The sequence below is a fragment of the Carassius carassius genome, chromosome 20, assembly GCF_963082965.1.
Source record: "Carassius carassius chromosome 20, fCarCar2.1, whole genome shotgun sequence".
Lineage (NCBI taxonomy): Eukaryota > Metazoa > Chordata > Actinopteri > Cypriniformes > Cyprinidae > Carassius > Carassius carassius.
The window spans coordinates 9,045,577-9,071,757 of record NC_081774.1 but is presented as its reverse complement, the minus strand read 5'-3'; the positions used below and the strand labels follow the sequence as shown (position 1 = coordinate 9,071,757).

General features: G+C 37.5%; 1 protein-coding gene and 1 pseudogene across 1 annotated transcript in view; both read left to right on the top strand.

Annotated features, from left to right (window-relative positions):
• Window positions 1-26,181, top strand: part of LOC132096236 (calsyntenin-2) — a 233,853-nt gene that overhangs the window by 164,567 nt on the left and 43,105 nt on the right. Inside the window, exons 5-8 of the mRNA XM_059501483.1 lie at window positions 3,934-4,083; window positions 14,233-14,418; window positions 16,590-16,847; window positions 19,071-19,192. Of these exons, the coding sequence (XP_059357466.1) occupies window positions 3,934-4,083; window positions 14,233-14,418; window positions 16,590-16,847; window positions 19,071-19,192 (716 nt within the window). The remainder of the gene's footprint in view (window positions 1-3,933; window positions 4,084-14,232; window positions 14,419-16,589; window positions 16,848-19,070; window positions 19,193-26,181) is intronic.
• Window positions 17,822-17,977, top strand: LOC132097021 (U2 spliceosomal RNA; annotated as a pseudogene).

The window sequence follows — 26,181 nt, the reverse complement described above, 5'->3', positions numbered from 1 at the left end:
CATGCTGAGGCACATGTTTAAAGTTTCAATCAGAAGTGTCTTGCCTTTTCAAACTGAGGCACGCGCCCCCTCAGATTTTGAATGCAACTTTCAAGAAAGTGTCTACGGTAATTATGGTGTGTGATTTATTGTAGATTAAGAAAAGTGCGGAATGTTGTGTCATGACTTTTTTTACTGTGGAACACCGAAGAAGACATTTTAAAGTATTTTTACAAAGTCTTTGCCTATACAGTGGACATGAATAGGGTTCAAAACAATGTTGGATCCCATTAAATTTCAATGTATGGACAAAAGTATTGAGAGATTTTCGTTCCATGTATATGAAAGTCTTATACGTTTATAATGAAATAAAGATAAGTAAATAAACATAATTTTTAATTTTAAGCCACTGTGTCCCTTTAGAGGTGTCATACCCATTCAAAGTGAGGGGGCACATGCTCTCTCATATTTCTGATCAAAGTGGATTTTAAATGCAGCTTCCAAAAGACTTTTTATTTATTTTATGTTATTTTTATTTGATACGATTAGATCAGTTGCCTTTTTAAGCCCAAGATCCCTGACCTCAGCTTTTATGAACAAGATCTACCTATTAAAGAATTTATAGAAAAATACTTTACATTTTAGGCATTTTATTTAGTATTTTAATTAGTGATGCACTGATCATAGCTGATCCCCTAAGGGCAAGTTATTATTCTCATTGGACCAAGTAAAAAATGTAGATGTGAATCATTACTCTCATTTTTTTTAATTGGATGAATGAAACAAAATTTAAAAGGTGCATGCTGCATTCACACAACAAAATATGAAAATAAGAATATTAAACCAGGGTTTGGGCATATACAGTGTGAAACATCAGTTTATGAATACCCAGGATTAATTGTTAGCTCTGAGTAAATTATGAGCTGCATGAAACGTGAAGAAAGCTAACACAAGAATCTGCTAACCCAGGATTTAGAATGACTCAGGGTTAATTATTTCAAATATGCAAAGCCTTCAAATAACCTGAGATGGCCATTTGTGCGGTGCCCCCTCATTAAAAGATGCATGATGCCCCGGTTTAAACTTCACATGCAGAAACATAGACAAATTGAGGGTCTCACAAACTTGCATTCATCATCTCAAACTCCCTGCTCTTACTCAAGCCACCTGGCATTATTTGCTGTAATCAGCTGCAACAACTGAACTGGCTGTCTTAGACCACCCCCCCCCCCCCCACTCCCCCTTTCCTTCCACATACCTGTGTTTGTTGAAGTATTCTTTGAGATTATTTCAAGCCACACTTTAGCTTTGTGGCTCAGAGGATTGGTGCAGACTTGGTCTGGGAGCCCAGAGCGACTGACCTCTATTCCTCATTGCTGTCTCATTGACAGCACGGCTGGTCTCATTGAAATGCAGCCAGCAGGTAAAAATAACCACAGGCCTATGAACTAGAGAGAGCATCAAATCACTAGCTGCTAGTTCAGCCTCATATGAACTCTGTCAACACAGAGTACATCAGACTCATTGCTGTACACCAAACAAGCTGCCTTTAGCAACTGTGGGTGCTAAATGCTAAATTACACACATCAGTCCTGTGACAAAAAACAATAATTACTCAAGTGACAGGTGCCAGGTAGAGGATCCATGTCAATGTGGTTTTTTTAACCTGGAGCTCTGCAAGTGTAAAGTCTGTACCAGGCTGGCACTTCTCAAGCTGCTGACCAGGAAGGATACTCATCTCTAACAAAGCTTTAAGAGCATGGTATGGATTTCTGCCAGAGGTTAGAAAGTCAGAATCTACCATTAGCTCTAAGATGAAGACTTATACAACAATGTCAGATCTGTACATCATGTCTGTGCAGAGGTCCATGTTAGTAATGCTTGGTTGTTATATATGTCTTGAGTGAAGGAAAGTGCCTCTTTCTTAGTGGAAGCAGAAACCGTTTCCAAGTATATACAACATGTTGGTTCGTTACTGTACTTCAGCACTATAATTTGTGTGTGTCTCTCTTGCTCAGTACGTGATCTAAAACATAGTGTTTTAATCAAAAGCTGATCAAGAGGTTTTCTTACAAATTAGCACTATGCTAAACTGATATTGTAGCTTAACTGCACTCGCAAGTGAATATTAAATTATATTGTGGGATAATTAAATATATTTTAAATAAACTACAAACAGAAAATCTATACATTTATTTTGTCCTCACATTCTTTCTTGTAACTCTTCCCTCTCAGTCACAAACCTGACTGAAAGGCTCATTATGCAGCTCATTATGCAGCTCATTATGCGGGCCTTTGTCTTCTCAGATGTAAATCACAATGATATTCATGATAGTTGACGCCTACTCACATATGACTTTTACAAACAAAAAGTGTCTTAGAAAATTTAAATCAATATATTGTTTTCTGTGAGTGAGTAAACAAGATGATTTTCACATAATTTAGAAAAAGAAATTCTAGGCTACAAGCTCCAGTTCTCAAAAATTCCCGGGAACCAATGTTCTGTATGTGTTTTATTGCCTTATTCAAGTGATTTAACATTTTTAGTTTTTCACTAATAACCACGCATAACATTTTTTTTCTCAAAAACACAATCATTTACATTCTTGCTGCTCACATATTATTATAGCCCAGTATGTGCTGATTACAGTGAGATTAGATTTTAGCCATTTATATGTTTATAAGCAACTGAAAAAAGCACAAATGTCAGGGCATGACAAAACTTCTCCAGGTCCCCAAAATACACTTAGACCTCATTACTCCAGTCACACAATCATTCGGAAATCCTTTTAACAATCTGATTTTCTACAACCACAAAAAAAAAAACTTTATTGTTATTATTATTAGTATTATTATTATTAATGTTGAAAAGAGCTTTTTTTCAGGTTTTTTTAGGGATAAATTGAAAGAACAGCATTGTTTGTTACATTTGTTAAATGTACATTTATTTGTTACATTGTGTAATGTGAACACTAAAATTATATATGATTAAGAAAAATACTCTACTGTTCAAAAGTTTGGGCTCAGTAAGACTTTTTTTTTAAGGAAATGAATACTTTTATTCAGCAAGGGTGCGTTCAACTGATAAAAAGGGACTGTAAAGACAATTTATAATTCTACAAAATATTTATATTATTTATATATATAATTCTACTTTTTTTGTTCCTGAAAAAAAAGTATCATGGTTTTCACAAAAATATTAAGCTACAACTCTTTTCAACATTGATGTTACAATGTTTACAATGGGATAAAGGTTTATTATGCACCAAATCAGCGGATGAAATTATATCTGAAGGATCATGTGTCACTTATAATGGCTGCTGAAAATTCAGCTTTGCTATAAATGGGAATAAAAAAAAATACCAATCACAATCATTATTTTTTAATCAGTACCCATAAAAGTTTGAATGGTTTTGTGGAGAAGGTGGATACATTTTTCACCAGAAATACAAATCCCATTTGTATTTGAAGAACAGAAGGTGGTTACTGTTGAGCTCTGCATTCTGAGTAAATTTGTATTCAAAGTACAAAGTCAACATTTGTACCTACATTATTTTATTAGCCATGAATGCAGACAATAAACCACTATAAAACCTTGTGAAATGCAAAATATAGAGATAAGATGTAATTGTCTTTTTATCCTAATTAGCAGCACTGGAAACAGTCTTGCAGATACAGTATAATCTGTAATTGCTGAAACAGGGACACTTACACTGTTGAAATTACTTTTGTGATTGAAAACATTTGGCCAGAACCATTGTAAGGGAGCTTAATTATTGTTTAAAAGCATATGTTGGTGTAGTGTCTCAGTCTGGCAGCTGCAACAATTACACATTGCTCTCTTAAGTTTTACTTTCCTCGTTCCACTTAGCATGTCTTTAATTTTATTTCACAAATTCTCTCACAAGTAATGGGCTTGTTTGTTTTCTCTCTTACATTTTTCCTTCTCTCTAGGCAACATCAGGAACACAGAGCGACTGAGCTATGAGAAACAGCAGCACTACAAAATCATGGTGACCGCTTATGATTGTGGCCAGAAAAGGGCAATAGAGAGTGTTCCGGTTCACATTGATGTCAAACCAGTGTGCAAACCTGGCTGGCAAGGTCAGTGGATCCTTCAAATCTGTTACCTCAGTTTTTACTGTTGCTCCATTCCTGGCTTCTGCTATTCAAATTAGCTGCTTATTCTGATTTTTATTTTTGTATTTTTTTTTTTACAAGCAGTCAGAGGTGGAAAGAGTACAAAAATATTCTACTCAAGTAAAAGTACCATTACATGAATGAAATTTTACTCAAGTACAAGTAAAAGTACCAGTCTAAAAATCAACTCAAGTAAAAGTAAAAAGTAGCTCATTTAAAATTTACTCAGAGTAAAAATTACTTAGTTACATTTTAACAGTGGGAGGGAGTCAAAAATGGGACAGGCCAAGGGTGTCAAACTCAGTTCCTGGAGGGCCACAGTCCTGCACAGTTTAGATATAACCCTAATTAAACACACCTGATCCAGCTAATCTAATCATTTAGGTTTATTTGAAAACTACATGATATGTGTGCTGGAGCAGGGTTAGAACTAAACTCTGCAGGGCTACGGCCCTCCAGGAACTGAGTCTGACACCCCTGGTATAGGTCTATTAATCTCAAACTAGTTGTTTTTAATTAAAGGAATCAGTTATTTAGAATAATAAAACATTTGGGCTGTTACCAGGCAAATCAGTATCAACAAACTCATCTTTTAATGCAGATGAAATGCAGAAGATTCATTGGAAGTGCCATTTAGATGTATTACACTAGTGCAGGACAAGAATGCATTTAACCTGCAGTTACAAATGCATGAATAATGTTTTGATATACAAAACATAAAATGTTGAATACTCATTTGAAATTATAAGAAATTAATTATTTAAAAAAATCAAAAGATACTTTAAATGTGATATTAAAATGGCCAGTATGTGTCAGCAAGTCACTGTTAATAAGTGAGTCATTGCGATTGAACCGAATCATTTAAACGGTTGATTCATTCAGGAACGAAGCACTGTCACGTTGCTCAGAGATGCAAAACTGTGCTTTGGTGGCTGTGTTTGGAATTATTTTCTGTTTTAGAAATAGAGCTAAAAAAGGCAATATGGTGTCTAAAACGCAAGTCTCTTAATTAACTTGTTTACTGAACTGTTATATATATATGTATGTATGTATATATTCATGATGATTTTTGGAGGAAAAGACGGCATTCTTTGTGTGATTTTGATTTAATGTATGAAATTATATAAATATGTGAATTTTCTGCCCCTATATCTTCAATTTTGTGATCATTCTAAACATAGGCGCCGATTTATGTTTTTCTCCGTGGGTGCTCAAGGGCGCAAGCCATTTAAAAAATAAAAAAATAGACTAGGCTATTAAAAAAATATTGCATTTCAGAACCTTAGGCTAATGGACAGCGGCCGATACAAACACACACAACAGCGTCACTTCTCAAAAATACAAACAGGATTGGAGATGAAAAGTTTAACTGACACGTAACCGCTAATGCGTTCAGCTTCTTGGGAAATTAATGTTTTGTAAATATTGATTAAAAGACTATTGCGAAAGGACAGCGTTTCCATTAACCGATTGTTGCGACTAAAATAATGAGTTTCTGGGAATGTCTACCTCATTTATGTTTCGAGGTTTCTTTTGATAGTGGCATGGCTTTTCTTTGAGGTTTCGAATCCATTATTCATATAGGCTAAAAAAAATATTTTTTTATTTTATGTATTTAACAAAGAACTTGTATTCTGTCCAAAAGTAGGCTACTTTTGTGTCCATTAGTTTTTCCTCTTTTAAACCGTATATAGGCCTATACTTGAGCAGAAAAATGTTCCCATTTAAACCCTGTTACGAACTTTAAGGAGTCTAGGGAATGTACCGTAACATTTACATATTAACGTACTGCTGGGTATGAAATGAGGTGGAAGAACATGACAGACAAAACTTTGAAAGAGAAAAAATACTGGACGTTTATTCACAAAAAGCCAAAGCCACTAGATCCAGTAAAATAATGTCGATATATCAATATTAATAGGTTTGGCTTTTTTTTATAACAAATCTGTCCATTTTAGTCTGATTAATGATTAGTGATTACGGAAAGCAGTAAATGATTACATACTCGCACGGCACTGTATAGTGGGGGATGGGACGTTTTCAGAGACGCTGTGATTGGTGGATAGGATATGGAACATGCATGCGACTGGTTATGTCACTGTCACTGACAACAACATAACCAATCACAGTGTGGCAGACGCTTCATAGCGCCAACTGCAATGTTTAATTTTAAATAAATGTAGCCTACTGGCAGTCTGGCACTGGCACACGTGGGTGCTCATTTTCCGTGGGTGCTCCACGGTATCGGCGCCTATGATTCTAAATGCATTTTAGGAGACTGAATCACACAGTGAAAGAACGCACTATAAGCGCGCACATCATTAAAACAAAAAATATGATATTATCGCAGATGATATATATAGCACACTCCTCACCACTGTCTTTTTGGCTAATTTGTGCAAAACCTCTTGCTAAAATGTCAAAGCTTCATTTTAACCACCAATGCAACGATGCAATTATTTAGCTTACCTCTACATTCTTGCGAAGGGTTGATGTCTTGTCGAGATTTTATAAGCTGCTAGTTTGGTCTTCCTAGGCAAGTACAGCTTACACAGCATAATAGAGCATACATATGGCCAGGGGTTCACTTCATTTCCTTCGAGTTCAACTTCAGAATATGACGGGGTTTCGTTTTCAGCGGTGTCTGCACCACTAACGCCTGTAATTTTGACCGTCTGCATCTTTCTTGTGATTTTAGCGCCAGTTTGCCCTCCTGCCCATTATTTACTGACGTAGTTTCCAGGGAGCGATTTTTTTTTTTTTTTTTTACTCAGTAATTAATGTGTTTTAAAATGTAGCGAAGTACAATACTTTAAACAAAATATACTTAAGTAAAAGTAAAATTACAGATTTAAAAAAATACTTTAAAAAGTATTAGTACACAAAAAAGCTACTCAATTACAGTAACGCGAGTAAATGTAATTCGTTACTTTCCACCTCTGCAAGCAGTTAACTATATGTACAGTATTGCTGTTATTTTGTAATAGATTGAAATTCTTTTTTCACTGCTTATGGCTCAAGCAGTTGGCTCAAAAAAATCTTTGGGTGTATGAAATAAAGAGACATTTGAAATGATCATGCGGCAGTGGACAAACTACCACTGAAATGAATGGGAATGCTTAGAGATAGCTTTCCCTAGGTTTTATTGACTTTGTGTAGTTCTTTCAAGGCCATGTCAGCTAATTGCATTTTCAATTTTAAATGCGTTATTTGTGTTGAGGAGTTCCTAGAAAATAGTAATTTTCTAGAAGAAGTGCCACTGTGAAATAAAAAAAAGTAAATGGATGCAAATTTTCACAGAAAGAAAACACAAAATAGATAGTCATTTCAATATATATATATATGAAGAGCTCAGATGCAAAAGACTGTAAGTGCTGTCTGAAATTTTCATCTAAAATGAGCATTATTATCAGGCTTCCATGTTTAGGTTCAGTAATTTTTAATCTAATGGCAATGCATAGGTCATTTTCTATGGAATTAAAGTGAAATAACCGAACATAAATATAGGAGAGTGATTAAAAATGCTCATTCTAGAATAACATTTCAGACAGAACTTAGAGTCTTGCAAACTCGAGTTTCTATCTCTGCCTCACATCCACCCTCAGCCTCCATCCACAAAATGGTCAGTATTGTGACTCAGCGGAGTAGTCTGTTCTCAGTGACCTCTGTGATCCCTTGTTCTGTTCTCCTCTCATCTGTGGCATGCACTGTTAGTGGTCTTAACTAGACAGATCGATATCCATAGACTCGCTCTTCCCACAGGGACTGCACAGCAGCTTCAGCCTACAGCTCGTCCGCACACACTCTCACTGACCTCTCTGAAAGAGCCCAGTATTACTTTAATATCTCATGCCTACATGACAAGGCCAACCAATGCATTTTACAGGCTGTGGTAATGGATTTGTTTTAAACAGTCAGTAGGCAGAGCTTTCAACATCATTAAATTGGAGAAAAAGACGAGGCAGCTTTTTTCACAGTTTACCTTCTTTCACACATCGATTGAGGCGTGGAAAATATCTGCAGATGAATTCAATTCACAGGCTTCAGTTGAGCCATTAAAAAGCGGATGTCAGGGGCTGGAGAGACAGACGCCTAATCGCTGTCATCTAAAATTGTATTTAGAGCGTGAAAAGATGTGGGGGGGGGGGGCTGGCTTTCATTCTCTCTTCAGCCAGGAAGAGTAAGAAAAACCCAAGTCCTTCTGAGATAAAACAATGTAGCTAATTCAATCGTGACAAAAGTCAAACTTTGTAAAACATTTGAGTATAGTGCACACAATTTAAATAAATCTCAAGACTTTGCATTAAAGGTGTATTTTTTTAAAGCATTGTTCTAAACCTGTATGTCTTTCTCCTGTGAAATGCAGACAAATAAATTGTAAAGAAGTTGAACTCTGCTTTTGTAACCAGGGGTTGTCAAATTCCAAAAAGCAACATTTAATTAATTTAAATATATATTTATTCCTTCAGTATATATGACAAATATTTACTTGTCCATTCTAATTTATTCTTTATTAATCACTGTATGGAAAAGTATCATAATCATGATCATTTTTCCACACTTCTCGTTTTTTTTTTTTCTCATTTAATAAAATTAAAGGAATAGTTCACCCAAAATGTCAATTAACTGAAAATCTACTCACCTTCAGGGCATCCAAGATGAAGATTAGTTTGTTTCTTCATCAGAAACAGTTTTGGGGAAATTCACCCATTGATCATCTCCAGTGAATGGGTGCCGTCAGATTGAGAGTTCAAAGATCACAGTAATCCACAAGCAATCCACATGACTCTAGTCCATCAGTTCATGTTTTGTGAAGTAAAAAGCTGCTTGTTTGTAAGAAACAAATCCATCATTAAGACATTTTAACCTTAAACTGTTGCTTCTGGCACTATGATCCATAACAAATGCTTCCTCCTGTGGAAAAAGTCGATCCCATTAAAAATCCACAGTCTGTTTTTACTTGTAAACGGTTCTTGATTTGTAAATCAAGATTTTTCTTCCCTGAGTCAGAAAAGATTATTTTTTCACTGGAGAAATTTTATTATGGACTCATAATTTAGCTGAAAGCAACAGTTTCAAAGCATCTTAATAATAGATTTGTTTCTTAGAAACATGCAGCTTTTTTATTGTGATGCTTTTATCAGCTGTTTGTACTCTTATTCTGACGGCACCCATTCACTGCAGAAAATCCATTTCTGAGCGAGTGTTGTAATGCTAAATTTCTCAAAATCGCCTCTGATGAAAAAAATAAGCTAATCTACATCTTGGATAGCCTGAGGGTGAGTAGATTTTCAGCAAATATTCATTGTTGGTTGAACTATTCTTTCAATAGTGGTTTGAGGATGAATAAATTATCTCAGAATTATTATTATTTTTTTAATTAACTCTCCCTTTAAGACACAGATTGTCTCTCTTACAAAATTCTCAGTTTTTAATTGAAGACAATTTTTCCATTTGAGCTTGTTGCTGTATTAGTCTTCATTCCTTCACACTTGTCAAGGTGACAGCACATTGAGTGTGAAACTGTTCTGAGAACAGTATCCTGATTGAACCAATTAGACTGAGTCTGTTACACCTGTTTGTTAAGGGAATTTTGTTTGAGATGACATGGATTTAGATGAGTTATTACCTATTGAAAGGTACACAGCTCTCTATGCCAAGAAGAGACTTATTCTATGAAAGGGCAGCTTCCAGTCTAAGCAAGCCAAAATGTCAGACTTTAGCGTATTAGCCTCAAATCTTGTAAATCCTCAGCCCTTTTGCAAAACAGTTTTCATGTTAGGGTTTTGGCAGTGATACAGTTCACAAAGCATGTCTGTTTTGATTCAGGCTAATTCGGTTTCCTCTCACACAAAGTCACAAAGTTTGTGTTCACAAGAACTTTCAAATCACTCATTTTCTCTTTTTCTTGCTCTGTTTTCAGAGTCTAATAATTATTTCCATTTTGGCATGGAGACATAAATGGCATACCCAAGTTTGGACACAACTTCGGAACCTTATGAAACTTGCATGTGTCACAAAAAAAAAAACATTGCTTTGATACAAGATATTAAGTGTTGCTTTTGAGAAAACAAGCTCCTTTTCATCATTATTTTTTTTATCTATTTTATAGCATATGAATGATTGATCTCTTCCCTGTGGACACATTGTTTTAGATGAAGTGAAAAGACATTAACTGTCGTTGATTCAAAGTTATAATGATAAAGTTAAATTTAAGGGGATCATTTTGTTAAATATATTCTATTATTAATCCCAATAACATTTAAAATTGAAAATATGTAAAGTTTTAATAGTGCTTTCAAATGATTAATCAATGATTAATGATTAATCAAATTAATAATCGGGCCTTTAATTGAGCCCATGAAAGAAATCACATCATCTCACAAAAGGATTTATTTTAAACACTCGACTGACGTTTTGAAGTGAATTTGGAGTAAAAACATGTTATTAAATGAGAAGCCATTCAAACAGCTTTCATTATCGCAATCGATTTCTTTGATTTCATAATTGTGCAATAAATTTTTTTTGCGTAACTTGTCAGTGAACTACTGCTCTTTGTATTAAATACTGCTCCATCTGAAAGCAGGTGATGATAATTTACTGCTGATTGCAGAACCGGCTTTACTAACAAAATGTGCATAACAATTGCATTTGATTAATTGTGCAGCCCTAGCAGGTATCATTTAAAGCATGATCGGACCTTAAGATGTTTTGACAGTCACTGGCAGGCTCTCACGCTCAAAGAAATAAGCAGTCATTGGCTGAGAGATTGCATGGCCTGTGTTGTCAGTGTGATTCATAAGAAGTGAGGTGGTAGTGAGGACTTAGTGACGATCATGGTAGGCACCACAAAAGTGAAGGGCGAGGATTTCTGGTTGTAATGCTTCCCGCTTCCATAAGTGTGCAATTGGGCAGCCTCTCTTTATCTTTGGTCAAATCCCATCTGTCAACACTGATCTCTCCATCTCTCTATCCAGCAGCCCATCTTACTGAACCATCCACTGAGAGTGACAGATCTCTCATAGAGTGCAGAACCCATAGAAACTTACACAGTGTATACGATATTTACTGAGAGAAAAATGCATGGCATGACTTGATTTTATCTGTTAGGAATACAATGAACTTGGGCGGTGCGTAGTAATAATGGATCAAGACTAAATGCAATTTAAAAAAAATGTCTAAATTGATGTTTGGATATTTGTCAACATTACCCAATAGCCTGTGCAGTTTAACTGACAGAGGAAGTGCAAGTTGTTAAGATGAAACAAAATGTAGATTGTGAAAATAAGCTTCTTTTTTTTGTGCATTTAGAAACTAAATGGGCAGATTTTTCTTTCATGTCAATATTTTATCATGCCATATTCATTTTGGTCCATTTTACTGTGACTAAAGTATGCAATTTACATACAAAAGTTTATAAAATAATTACTTTTGCCATTATATCTTTATGATTTCTTGGCATAAATGCAGTAAAGCAGCTATAATTATTTTCTTTCTGATTAAATATAAATTAACATTTTTAGATTTTAATTGGATCCTTTTTAGTACAAAGTCATCATAAAATAATGAAAATGATTTATACAGATTTTTTCCGCTTTGCCTAGAGTGTTTCCAGACTTTTGAAGGACAATGTAATTTATAGATGATAATGTGGAAAGCAACAAAACAAATGTCAAACAATTTTTAACAACTGCATATTTTAATTAAAATAGTAAAAAAAAAAATTTAACATTCTCATTTAGGTAAAAACAGAGCTTTGGTTCAAATGCAGACCTGCACTATTTAAAAATATCAGACTATTCTGTTCGCAGTTCTTTGGTACTATACACTTTGGTACGTTTTTTTTTTTTATATGTGGCAGTACGGGTTTAAATCTGACCAGTATCAAATCCTGATCTATTAACTTGTTTCTCTCTAATAGTTTCCTGTCACTCTTCACTACACTCCCTGATTAGATTTCAAAATGCACAGACATAAAATTAGAAGAACCCCATATATATATACAAACCCACCACTTCCAATCATTTAATTATCGTTACATTCATCCGTGAACATCTCAAGGCAGTCTTATGATGGAAACTCTGTGAAAGAAATGAGGTGAGTTCCCTGGCCAACTCATTACATAACCACCTGTCATGTAGCCCTTTCCTGGACCATGTCACCCCAAAGCCCCTACTCTCCCATTATTTTTTCATGCGTATCCCAGTCTGTTGTTTTTTACTTCAGCAATTCCAGTGGCAATATCAGTCCCCGTGCTGCTCTTCCACGACTTTTTGGCGTCTCTGGCATTTGCGAATAAGCAATGAATGTTTAATGCCGCAGTTAATGTTAATCGTCACCCCGAGGTTCTGAAATGGTCTTTCTATTGAACAGAATGAGTCTGGCCTCTGGCTTTAGTGTGTTTGGATAATCGAGGGAATTATTCACTCTCCAGGGAGTAGATGAGTCATTGCGCAGCACACACACAATGTTGTTTTGATGCCATGCTTCCAAAAGCTCTTTATTCCAAAGTCCTGTTACACATGCTTCCTTTCTGATGCTGGATTAAAAGAAGACCCACTGCTACAGTATATAGTTGTTTTTTTTTAGGTGTTTTGCTGCGTATATTGTATTTTGAAGTAAGCTATAAAGCTTCTCTGCTCAGTTTATCTGGGGCAGAACGACTACCTCAGATATTCATGAGGAACCTTTTTAATACCTTTCCCTCAAAAAGAGGTAGAGATGGAGGCCTGTGGTACTGTACTGTCGCCCCATTTTATCCACAGTAATGCCAATGAATAATGTAATAAGATATTCAGTTAGGGAAACGGGCTGAGGGAATATCTCTCTGCTGAGGTGAATACAAAGCACTGGGTTCTCTGAATTATACATAGAGTCCATAATGGCCAGCAAGAAAGAGTGAGATGTTTTATCTAAAGGGTTATTCTTATTCTAAGCTTAATGTTTTATACAGCGCACAAGACAAGAGTAATGTAACATGTATGAACACAAACTAAAGCGCACAGTGATATGCCAGCCTTGACCAGGAGGGTAAACTGTATCAGTAAGCAAATAATTCCACATGGATTCCTTTTTCCTGTGACCTTGCTGTCTGCTTTTACCCATAGCTTCGGTCACGATTGGTTTTACCTCTTTGTGTTTGTACTGAAAGATAAAAAGGATTCAGCATAGATGTAAATCTGATATGGGGCAACAACAGATCCTGTAGCAGCAGCTGAACTCTGATATGAAGGCAAATAACCAATATCAAAGTGTATCAAAGTGATAGTGATTTTAAACGGTGTTGAAGCATGATGGGGAAAAGTTGGGTAATTAATATTAAAGGGTTACTCCACCTAAAAATGAAATTGTTGTCATTAATCACTTACCCCCATGTCGTTCCAAACCTGTAAAAGCTCCACTCGTCTTCGGAACACAATTTAAGATATTCTGGATGAAAACCTGGAGGCTTGAGACTGTCCCATAGACTGCCAAGTAAATAACAGTGTCAAGGCCCATAAAAGTTATAAAAAGTCATCGTCAGAATACTCCATCTGCCATCAGACGTGCAATCTGGGTTATATGAAGCGACAGGAACACTTTTTGTAAGTGAAGACAACAAAACAACGACTTGGTCTCATCTGTGATTTCACCATGCTGCGTATGGTCTTCTGTGTCCTCGCTCCACAAGGATGCACTGTTTCTATGTGTTTTTAGCTTTTATTTGAAATAAAACAGCGCATCCTTGTGGCGCGGAGGACACAGAAGAGCATACGCAGCACGGGGAAGTCTATGGGACAGTCTCAAGCCTCCAGGTTTCCATCCACAATATCTTAAATTGTGTTCCAAAGATGAACACAAGATGAAAGATGAGTTTTTACGGGTTTGGAACGACATAAGGGTAAGTGATAAATGACAAAATTTTCATTTTAGGGTGGGGTATCCCTTTAAAGGTGGGAACAGAAAAATTATAACAGTACAACAATTGATTTTTTTTTATTTTTTTTTTTATAAAATTTAAGTATTTTAAATTGCTATTTTTAAATGCTAATGAATGCTAATGAATTAAATTTTTATATTTATATTTATTTACACATATAAGTCTCTGGTTTCTAATATGTGTTTTTCTCCCAGGTTGGAACAAGCGTGTGGATTATGAACCTGGAACAGGCAGCAGGCAGCTCTTTCCCAAGATGCACCTGGAGACCTGTGATGGCCCTTTATCTTCAGTGCGAGCCATGGTAGAACTGCAGACCAGCCATATTGGGAAGGGCTGTGACAGAGAGACCTATTCTGAGAAGTCTCTGCAGAAGCTCTGCGGTATGATTCACTTCAACACAAATCTTTTATGAGTTAGTCCAGAACTGCTTTGATTTGGTTTGCTGAGCTTAATGAGTTTAATTCAATTCACAAACTTCTACATTTAAATAGAGATGCACATTATTATAGAATGTATAATTTATTATTCAATAGTGGGCATGTAACGGTGTGCAATGGATATTTAATTTTTCATGCACATTTCTCTTATTTTGCCATAATCTAACAGTTTTTAAGTAAGTTATAGTTATTTCTAAAACTGTCTTTGCACAGTCTGAAATTCTCCTCTGAAATTTACGCGTCTTAAAAAATAAATACGACCTCATGTGGTGTCAGTCACATATACACACTGCCTCCAAAACTTTCATCCATCATAAAAAATTCGGATCAGGTTTGATTTTCTGTGTTTTCACATCCGTAGCAAGCATTTTGATAGAAAAGGATGACGAATATGAAAAAAAAAAAAAAAAACGTATATGAAAATTTCAGACTCGGTGTGCAAGGACCTTAAGTCTTCCAAAGCACTAATTATCTAATATCAATGTTAAATATCTCTCTTTTTTTGTCATACTATAGCTCATAAGGTTGTTTTGTCCAAATTCACATGTAACTACTAGATCTTAAAACAGATGCATTTATTTTTTATTTATTTAGACAAAGTAGTATTGAATTTTTAAATCTGCCAGTTATGAGTTATAACTTGAAAACAATTATTGGCTTTGTATAATGGGGAAGAATTTTAATATCAATTCGTCCCTACAATTCTCCTAACCATATCTCATATACAAATATTGCATGTTCAACACACTTTTAAATGGGTTATATTATAAAACAATTTTCATGTGTCATGTTAATCTGATAAAAGACTCTTTGACGGTGATGCATTATGAAGTCAGAGCCACTCTGGCACACATCAGTTGATCAGGAAACTGACTGATTTGAGAAGCATTAAGTGTGTTGATCTTTTTACCATCTTGGCTCTCTCAATAATACTCATTTCCCCTGTTGATGTCAGTTGCTTTTGCCCAAGCACTTTGTACAGTTAGCTGAATTAATAGTTTATTGTTTGAAAATAGGCACATTTTTGTAGTGTTTCTGAAATAGACATCAAAGCTTCCAACCAAGTATGATATATTTTTTTCAAAAGCACACCTAGATAATTTAGGTAATTATATATGCTTTGTGAAAACCCCAAAGACCCAGTGTGTCACCAGTAGTGTACAACCTTGAAATTCAGACAGTTTATTCTGGACTGGACATTTGATGACAAGAGCTGCCACTGAGACTCATGTAGCACTAGAAATTGCTTGCGTAATGTAATCTCATTGACCTGTACTTTTACGTTATTGCTGGAAATGGAATCTCTCAGAAGAGCTCAGATGCTCACTTGGAGTCTGGCTGTGAATTTATCGTCCAATATCGATTGGCAGAAATAAATATTGCATGGGTTAAAAGCAGAGCCGCTGCCATATTCTCTCTCGCCCCTGTCTCTCTTTAGTCCCGTGGCGAAGTGAGTGATGTGGAGCAGTGGAATGAGAACACGCTGCTCTGACATCGCCGCCGCTCATCACTCATTCTGTCCCTCTGTGCTGGCCGTCCTGTCACCCCTGAGTGGGGAAAAAAGATTCAGTATCCTCATGTACTCCCAAATAAAAAACGCAGAGAGAGGCATGGAAGGGAGGAAGGACAGTTAATCAAAGATTGCTAGGTGGTGCTACCCTTGCATATTTAGGGCATCTGTACTAGACTTGTCCTCAAAGCGAGTGTGAACACAATTACTTATATTTCAAAGTTTTGCCTTTTTAAAGCGATGGTTCACATATTCCTAACATATGCTTCCCAGCTGATGAGGAATCCATACTCAAACTTTTTCAACCCACATGATCACCCTAGCTTAACGTGCCAGATTGTTTCTAGGCCATATCCGACAGCAGTTTTGTAATGAGACATTTGCTTTCAGAAATGACATTTCAGTCAGGGTTGAATGTGGGTCTTGGAACCAAATGTTATTTGCCTTTCATCTCTAATTTGATTTGAAGTGTGCTGTATGCACAGTTTATTTGAATGCCAGGGCAACTAACATGATTTTAAATCTTTGTGACAGACAGCTTGTAATTTTTCATCGCTGCCTCTTGCGGTAACCTGAACTAACCTATGTGCTTTTATCTCCGCAGGAGCAGCCTCGGGCAGCACAGACCTTCTCCCGGCACCGAGCGTGTCCACCAATTGGACGGCTTCCTTGCTGACAGACAGTGGCCGAGACAGCGACCTCATCTTCAGATTTGATGGACGACAGGCGGCCAATATCCCAGAGTGGGTTGTGCCACAGAACCTGACGGATCAGTTTACCATAGCAACATGGATGAAGCACGGGCCAAGTCCTGGGCTGAGAGCCGAGAAGGAGACGTTGCTGTGTAATTCTGATAAAACTGGTGAGCTACAGTATGGTGACCCAGTAGGCATGTGCTAAACCTTTAAGAAGGGCAGGGTTTATGTATACTTTTTTCATTAAATAGTGCTAATATATTTTAGGTTATAGTGGTGGCCAATATTATTAGAACCCTAGTATTTTCACCAGCTAACAATGGTTTTAAGTCAGTTATTTCTATCTTTTGCTGTAGTGTGTCAAGTAGGAAATATTAGTTTATCTTTCCAAAAATTCATTTTGCCATTAATTGTAATAACCCAGAGAGTTTTGTTTTCACAAGGAGTGCGACAACAGCCAGTGCTCCACACTAATAATTCTGGCCACCACTGTATGTCTGGAGTTTCCTAATCTGGTGATCCATCCACAGTTTGGTAGAATTGAAGAGATCAGTGCTACGGATGTGTCAGACAAACCCAAGAAAAGTTTGATCAGTACCAGATGATGCCCGGGAGCATTAAGGAGAGAGATTAAGACTATGGATTAGATCTGGATTAAAGAGTGGTTAAGAACACAATTCTCTAAAAAGGGTTAAAGGGAAACTCTAGTCAGTAAAAAATGCAGCATGACTGTCAGCGGCCAGTTCTCTGAGACCGAGTGGCCCTGATGGGGGCCGACTGCTTGGCAGTGCTCTTTTGAGTTCATTGATCCCAGGCGTCATGTTGAGTGGGTGTGAGACTAAATCAATTCAACATGCACTAAAAGCAGCCGTACAAGAGACATCGGGCAGCAGCGTTGAGGTGAGTGGAGAGGGGCACCGTGTGGAGGAGATGTGGCAGCCACCTTGATCAATGAGAGGATTCTGAGAAAGCTTGAAAGCAGTCCAGACTTTCTTTGAGTAAGACACGTTATGAACAGTGAAAAGTTTCAATAACAAAGAAGAAACCGCTTTAACAGGAGTCTCAGTTTGAATGGCAGCTCTCTCATGCACATCCTGTTAGGATTTACAGTAGCATTGTTACAGACTGACATTTAGTTTGAACCGCTTCTCGGCCTTTTGTATCTGTTCTTATAAGTTTAATATCTGATATGTCCCCCATCTGGGGACTACATATTAAATGGATTTTTGGATCAGGGGTCGGGAAGTCATGGCCTAGTGGCCCAGAGTTTGACTCCTAACCCTAGGGTTGTGGTTTCTCGGGCAGGCAATACCACGACTGAGGTGCCCTTGAGCTAGGCACCGAACCCCCAACTGCTCCCCGGGTGCCGCAGCATAAATGGCTGCCCACTGCTCCGGGAGTGTGTTCTCGGTGTGTGTTCACTGCTGTGTGTGTGCACTTTGGATGGGTTAAATGCAGAACATACTTGGCTGTATGTCACTTTCACCTGAATAAAGCTGGGTAAAAATGTAATACCAGCTTAAGGTCAAAATGACTTTTGGAGCAAGGTTTGTTGCTGGGATTTAGTAGTAACCATCAAAGCCAAGGTGGTCTAAATAGCCTGTCAAAAGAGGAAATCTTAGCTGATACCATTAAGCTAAAAGCTATTTAAAATGTAATTAAATTTAATTAAATTTAATTAGTTTTGAATGGTAAAAAAAAAGGGAAAAAATAGTACATAATATATAATACATTTTTAGTGGCCATTACTCAGTCTTCAGAAAAAGCAAAATATATATATATATTATTATCAACGTTTTGCTAAACAATTGTGCTGTTTAATATTTTTGTGGAAGCCTTGATACATTTTTTGGATTATTTGAACAGAAAATTCAAAATAACTGGATTTATTTAGATTTTTTTTTTTTTTTTTGTAATGTAAGACTTGAATATGAATTGTCAATTCATTTATTCTACAAATGAGTAAAAAGTGGTTGGTAGTAAGTTGGTTATCCCTGGATTTTTGAGGAGGATTTAGGAAATGTATCCTGCCAGTCAGTCCATCCCTGACTGGAATTATTTCCTTTAGAGTTTCTGCAGAACCATGGTATGTGTTCATTTTTCGCTATGTCAAGTCTTATCTCCTTGTTTGTAGTGTAATTTCTATGACTCAGCCTTGTATAACAGTCGAGAATTTTTCTAACATGACTATGCAGTTCAGACAAGCTCTCAGAGCGAGGCATGGAAATCTGTAAATGTAAATCTATATAATCTTCTCGCTTTGGCAACCATTGTGAATGATTTGTAGAAAAGTTATTTTATAGTCCTAAAATAACACACAATTTATTTACGGTCTAGCATTTTTTTTTTAAGCTCTTACAGTAAGGCTTTTCTGTGTTTTCTTTTTGCAGAGATGAACAGGCATCATTATTCACTATATGTCCACAACTGCCGCCTGGTGTTCCTTTTGAGGCGAGACTTTATTCAGCTGGACTCCTTCAGGCCGGCAGAGTTCCACTGGAGACTGGAACAGGTGAGGAGCCCCCAGGCACCTGTCTCACATGCACGTCAACATCACAACAAGCCCTGTGATAAACAGGACGGGAAAAAATGCCTCACTGATCGGGCTCCATTTATAGTAATCACTTGTGAAGTGAAGTTCGCTCTGTATAATTTTCAATTACCTGTTTTTGAATTATTCATTATCCATGTGACTGATCTTTCCATTGCAATGAGTGATCTGTCACTGGTAAAATGATTATTATCAGAAGGACAAATTGGAAAGCCGACACAAAGACAGCACTCACGTTTTCTCTCCCAGTGCTTATTTGGCTCATAATCCGGCTTGTCTGTGTTTGGAAGCAGCTTGATTTTCAGCATTTTCCTTGGCTAATGTTGAGTGCGGACTAATCTTTTGATGGAGAGCACTAAACAGACTTTATATGTGTGTCACCGTGCCTCTCAATGCTTGCCAAGGGGAACAGAGAGCCGAGGTGAGACGTGTAATCAGCATGAAAAGCTCTCCACAGCTATGACCTCTCGCAGGGAACATAATGATAGTCCTTCGCCCACACCAACCCTTAACCGCAAATTACACGCACATACACATTCTCAAATCCAGACGTGCATTAGCCCAAGCGCAACATCTCGGACGTTTCTTAGCTGCTGTTAATGTATGAGAATCTATTGAGTAATCACCAAGTATATGTCATCAAATTATTATTATTATTATTTTTTTATTATTTTCAAATGCACAGAGCATGTCGTTGGCTCAGAGGCCTTTTATCAATAGTAGAGCTGCAACTAACGATTATTTTTTCTGACGACTAATCTAACGATTATTTTTTCTGACGACTAATCTAACGGTTATTTTTATTACAATAAATAATTAATCTAATGTTCTTTTTTTGATTAGCTAATGAATCCTTTGGAAACTTTACAAAAAAATATAAGTACAACTTCTAATATAATATTTCAACCTTTATTCATTTTCAACCAATGTGGTTGAAGTTTTTACAGTATACAAAAATAGAGGCAAAGAAAATTATTTTACGAGTTTAAGAAACCACAGCAGCCACAAATTTACAGTTGTCTCAGACGTCATGAAATGTTCTTTAGCATCACAAACCATAAAATGTAGTCAGGGTTCTGTATAGAAGCAGATTAGTCTCAAATATAATTCACGCAAAAAACACGATTCACACATGCGTAGACAATTTCACATGCATGAAACCTAATTCACATACACACAAAAAAAATTCACGTGTGTGAAAAAAAAATATATTCACAAAAAGCAATTCACAAGCGCAAAATAAAATGATATATTTATAAAATACATTTCACAAATGCAAAAAACTATTTGTAGATATACAACTGTGCACAAAAACCTTTGAATGTTTAAAATGTACGAGTGTCTGAATGTACGAATCGTCATTTACTACGAATCCACTCGGATTTGTGTGTGTGTGTTTTTGTGACTTTCCTGGCAGAGCTCTCTTCCCACGTGGGTCTGTCGTACTCTTTAGCCAATCAGATGCGAGCTTACCATTCAACCAATCATATCATAAGCCACTGAGTGCATTCAAGGAGCACGATTCTGCGCACCTTTAGCGCAATATGGATTAATTAGAACGGAAATTAAGCCTTTACATCAGTAATCCAGCATGGCGAATGAAGAACGGGAAGCACGGGTAAGAGTTTAGTTTATTTCATAAAAGTCTGAGTTTACACATTTTATCGTTTACACATTCAATCAAGTTAGAAAACTAGTTAGAAAAAAATAAAGTTGTAACAGGACAGTTACAGTAATTATAAATTAAACTGCAATCAGGATAGTAAAAAGAAAGACCTGTAAAGACAAAAGTAACATTTTGAGAGTTGTGAAATTATAATTCTAAATAATCTTGTTTTATAAATTGATGTCTGTTAGGTCAGTGTGTACTTTCTTACAGTAATACATTTTAAAACATGTCGCCTAGTCATTGTTAACCACTACGTTGAAGCAATGTAGTTCGATCAAGATAAACAACATCACATATTTAGAAAGTTGTTTAATTTGTAACTATATATGTTATAGTGGTTCTCAACCTTTTTTTCCACTGGGCCGCACTATGGTCCAAGTCCAAGTGCAAGCGGATTGCACAGGTTCGAGTAGCAATGGGCTTCTACACACTGCCTCTACATGTGCAATTGTGCTTTTGAAGCCTACTGACCACGCGCACCTGTCCGTGCGGTCATAAAAAAATGGGAGGTACGCGTTCGTCCTCTCAGAGCCTCCGCACACACTCTCCCATGACGATGATTACGTCACGCCTACCAAGCGTTCCATAACGGACTCCCCGCGGACGCGGAAAGTTTAACATATGGCTTAAGATGCAGTCTGTAAGATGCGCACGGGAGCATGACTTGACGCGACATTGCAGAAAATGTGTGTTCACAAATGTAGCCTATGTTGATCCAAATATGGAAAGCACATTCGAATTTAATAATATAAGGTTCTCTCCAGAGATGTTTTGCCACATTTCTTCAATTAAGGATGATTGCTATGTAATATATGGTGTTCCCATTTGCCTGAACTTCAAGTAAAATGCGGGGCAAACCGAAAATCCAGCACTGTCCTTCACTACTGATACTGTGACTATTACTTTTTCTACGTGTTCATTCGCTGGCATTTTTCACATTTCTTTTTTTTTCTCCCTTAAAAACAAATTTGTCCATTATGATGCTCAATTTTACCGAACTAATGGCTGTTGATTGAATTCTGCCAAAGTGGGCGCTTGTATGTGTTCGTTAAATGAGTAATGTTATGCGAGTAGGTCTGATCATGTCTGAAAATAATATATGAAACACAAAATAATTTAACATAAAAAAACATTAGGCTATAGCTTACATTTCTTAAGTAAATGTTTAAATTAATGTAAAAAATAATAATAATTGTAAAACTGAAAAAAAAAATTAATTGTGTTCAGCATGGTGGGCCGCATTTGAATTCGTGACGGGCCGCGGGTTGAGATGATGCTGCTGCTAGCTCCATGGTCATTTAATAGGACTAGCCTATTGTTTCTTTTACGCGGCTGAAAATAACTGTGCTTTCTGTTACTTAGCCTGTGCCTGTCACTCGTCCTGTTAAAAGAGGAAGCTTGTGCTTTGTTGCATTATATTGAAACTTTGTTGATATTCTCTGTTCATGACTCTTTATATGGCGATAAAAGACAGCTTTGTTGCGTTTTTTTTTTACCAAAAAAAAGTTTGGGAACCGCTGCATAACATAACGGTTATGGAAATTAGAACGACAGTACATTGAATTAAATTGCAATGAAGTTACAAATGATCCACATCATTAAAGAGAATAAGCTCCGAAATATATAAAATAAATAAAAACGAGGATCAATCTGAAACTTTTCAAGTGCGACAATAAATAACCTACACACGATCCACAACATAATTAAGTTGCAAAGAGCATAGGCTCAAACATAAAATAAAATGAAAGAGGATGCATCTGGAACTTTTCGAGTGCAGCGCAAAAGTCGCTCAGCCTGCAGCGAGAGAGAGATTTCCTCAAGATTTTTTATTTGCTCATTTTCTTTCTCTATTCTCTTTGTCTCTGTTGCCTCCAAATCCTCACTCTCTCTTGGCCCCTCTCCTCCTGAGTAACAACTTTAAGATGTCCGACTTGACAGTTTCTCTGATTTCAGCCAGTTAAGCATTTATAATATATATTATGGAATGAATGAAACGAGTTGGCACGCATATTAGCCTGCAGTACATAAAAGAAGAACAGTGCGTTGAAGACAGCATCTTCATTCTTCAATCTTCATTCGCCATGCTGGATTACTGATGTAAAGGCTTAATTTCCGTTCTAATTAATCCATATTGCGCTAAAGGTGCGCAGAATCGTGCTCCTTGAATGCACTCAGTGGCTTATGATATGATTGGTTGAATGGTAAGCTCGCATCTGATTGGCTAAAGAGTACGACAGACCCATGTGGGAAGAGAGCTCTGCCAGGAAAATCTCAAAAACACACACACACAAATCCGAGTGGATTCGTAGTAAATGACGATTCGTACATTCAGAAACTCGTACATTTTAAACATTCAAAGGTTTTTGTGCACAGTTGTATATCTACAAATAGTTTTTTGCATTTGTGAAATGTATTTTATAAATATATAATTTTATTTTGCGCTTGTGAATTGCTTTTTGTGAATATATTTTTTATTCATGCACGTGAATTTTTTTTGTGTGTACGTGAATTAGGTTTCATGCATGTGAAATTGTCTACGCATGTGTGAATCGTGTTTTTTGCGTGAATTATATTTGAGACTAATCTGCTTCCATAGTTCTGCTATGGTTTAGCATGGTTTCCAGAGATCTGGAGCTGATTCGGGGTAGCTCGGTGGTTTGTGACTGTTGTCTTGCGGCGCGCTGTCTTTTAAGGGGCCGTTCACATATTGCGTCTTTTACGCGCTCAAGTTCGTTATTTCCAATGTAGGCGCACGATATGCGCGCTCATAATGGAAGCATCGAGTTAGAGTTAAAAACATCTTAACTTTTCAGAATGCCGCAAGCGCACCGGGGGTCATGTGACAAGAACTAACCAATCAGCTTCATCCTTTCCCGTAACAACGTTGAAAGCTCAGCTAAGACGAAGGAACTGCTGATCATAGCTGTATATGGATTGCCATTTTGATTTAAATTGAATAGCAGAGCTACTGCAAGCGATTTTAGTGCTGCAAATCCATTTATCCTTTGCTGAAATTTCTGCATCTTCATGGAGAGAGCACGTCATGGTTGCTTTGCAAAGGCAGACGCCCCAGGAGCACAACTGCCCGAGCGCTTTGGAAAGAAGGAGAAAGCGGCGCGACTAGCGTTTTCCACACGTTTTTAGGCGCGATATGTGAACGGCCCCTAACACGTGTTTGAAACCCGCGCCAACACAGACTTACTTTATTTTTTATTTTATCCTTACTTCAGCCGCTATGGGTGAGCATACAAATAACTTGCAATCTTTACAAGAATATCAGAATCATACAATGAGCAAGTCTGCGTTTATTAGACCCTTAATAATATCACATTAGTTTGTTCCATCACATCTGCAGCAGAGACCTGAACCAGGAAGTTGGTCGCCATATCACACGGTACCCAGTTAAACCGTAACACCGGAGAGCGGCAGGATGATTTCCTCTGAGGTGCTCGTGCATCACAGTTGTGCTGCCGTGGTACACCATATCGGTTTTACAAAGGGAACAAAGGGCCATTTTATTTGGCCTCTGTTTAAAGTATTCCCATACTTATGATAACAGTGGTCTCTGTTTTTGTGATAGAATGCAACTTTCTCCATTCCCAGTATGCCATTAAGCGAGATGTAAACAGTGTGACGCGTCGACGCATTTCACGCACGTCGACGTATTTTTGTAGTCGACGTAATCGATGACGTCGACGCGTCGTTGCAGCACTAATCAATAGTCCAGATATATTACTGTAAGTAGGACTCTGGAGTTCTGGTTATGGTAATAGTACAGAAGCTTGTGCGCACAACAATTTTTCGCAGATGTTTTGATTAGAAAAGCTAAGATGAGAGAACATTTGGCTGCATTTGTTTTTTCGCTGTGGCAGTTGTCTAACATAGAGGTGAAAGATCTGGGCTGGTAGCCGAAAGTTTATACATTTGAGTCCCTAGGATGAGACATGAGCTTTGGCTATTTTGCCTTTGAGCGAGGCACTTAACCTCAGGTCACTCCAGGAGAATTGACCCTGTATAGGCCCTCTTAGCGATACTGAAATATTCTGCATTGTGATTTGCCTCATAATATAGTTTAGCTGTTACTTGCTACTAGCAACCGACAGAACAGCTACTTGGCAATCCTATCTAATCTCTGTCAGTATGAGTAAATTGTAAGTCACTTTGAGTAAAAGAATCTGCTGAATGACAACTTACTACTTGCTCTGACAGGCTTTATAGTGGATTTATAAAGACATGCCACATCCACATAGTCTGATCATTAACTGGCTGATGTATATGCACAGTAAAATGGCAAGCGCTGGCAAAATTCACTAGATTAAATATGATTGAAGAGTCCCTTGATTATTCAGTGTGGAAGAACTAAACTCTTGCCAAGGGTTGTGAGCTTGGTGGCATCAGAATTTGGTTTGAGACACTTGTTAGGAAGTAAACTAGATGTCTGTGAGTAGAATTGTATGTTGTATTGGTAAAATTATCAGTACTTATAAAATTTGGATTCCATTGAAATACTGAGTTCTCTTACGAGAGCTCTCTCGTACTGCGTCTTAGCTAAGACGCTACGGGAAAAGTCTCTTTTCACGAAATACTGAAGCAAAAAATTATCCTTAATTTTGTATTTTTGTAAAGCGCATTTGCAGCAGTACACAGCCATAGGCGAGACGGCTCGTTCGCTCATTGGCTTGTTCTGCGGCAACTGCACAGCCTATCGAGCGCGGGCTGATGCAACATCAGACCAATAAGGGCGCTTCGCGCCCTTCTTGCCACTTCCCGCCGAAACGGGTGTGGCCCAACCTATAAAAGGAGCTCGAAAAGGCTGACTCACCTGATTTTTCATCTCTTCAGCGAAGCTCACGCATCGCTGGATCACGGAGGAAGCAAGCGCCGTCTGAGAAAGCACATCAGCAGGACGAGCCATTCTGACGCTGCTGGCATCGCCGCCTTTCATTGCCGTTCCTGCTGCGCTATCCGGCGCCTATATCCTTTCAATCCTGTTATATACAAGCTGTTCTTTATGTGTGTGTTCGCCCTGCGACACACACTCGTAAAAGAGCTCGCGTCTTTTTTAAGATGCCTTCCTGCGGCTCGTCAGAGCCCCACTCAGCGAGGGAGACCGGTACGTCATCTGTGTCTCCTGCCTGGTTGAAGATCATGCAGCGCTCGCTCGCTGACGGCGGATGCCCCCACTGCGAGCTGTTGCCATGGTGACTCTGAGGACTCGCCTGGCCTTTTTCTCTGAGCCTGCATTCTCCGCTGCGCTGAGGCGCCGTAAAAGCATCGCTTC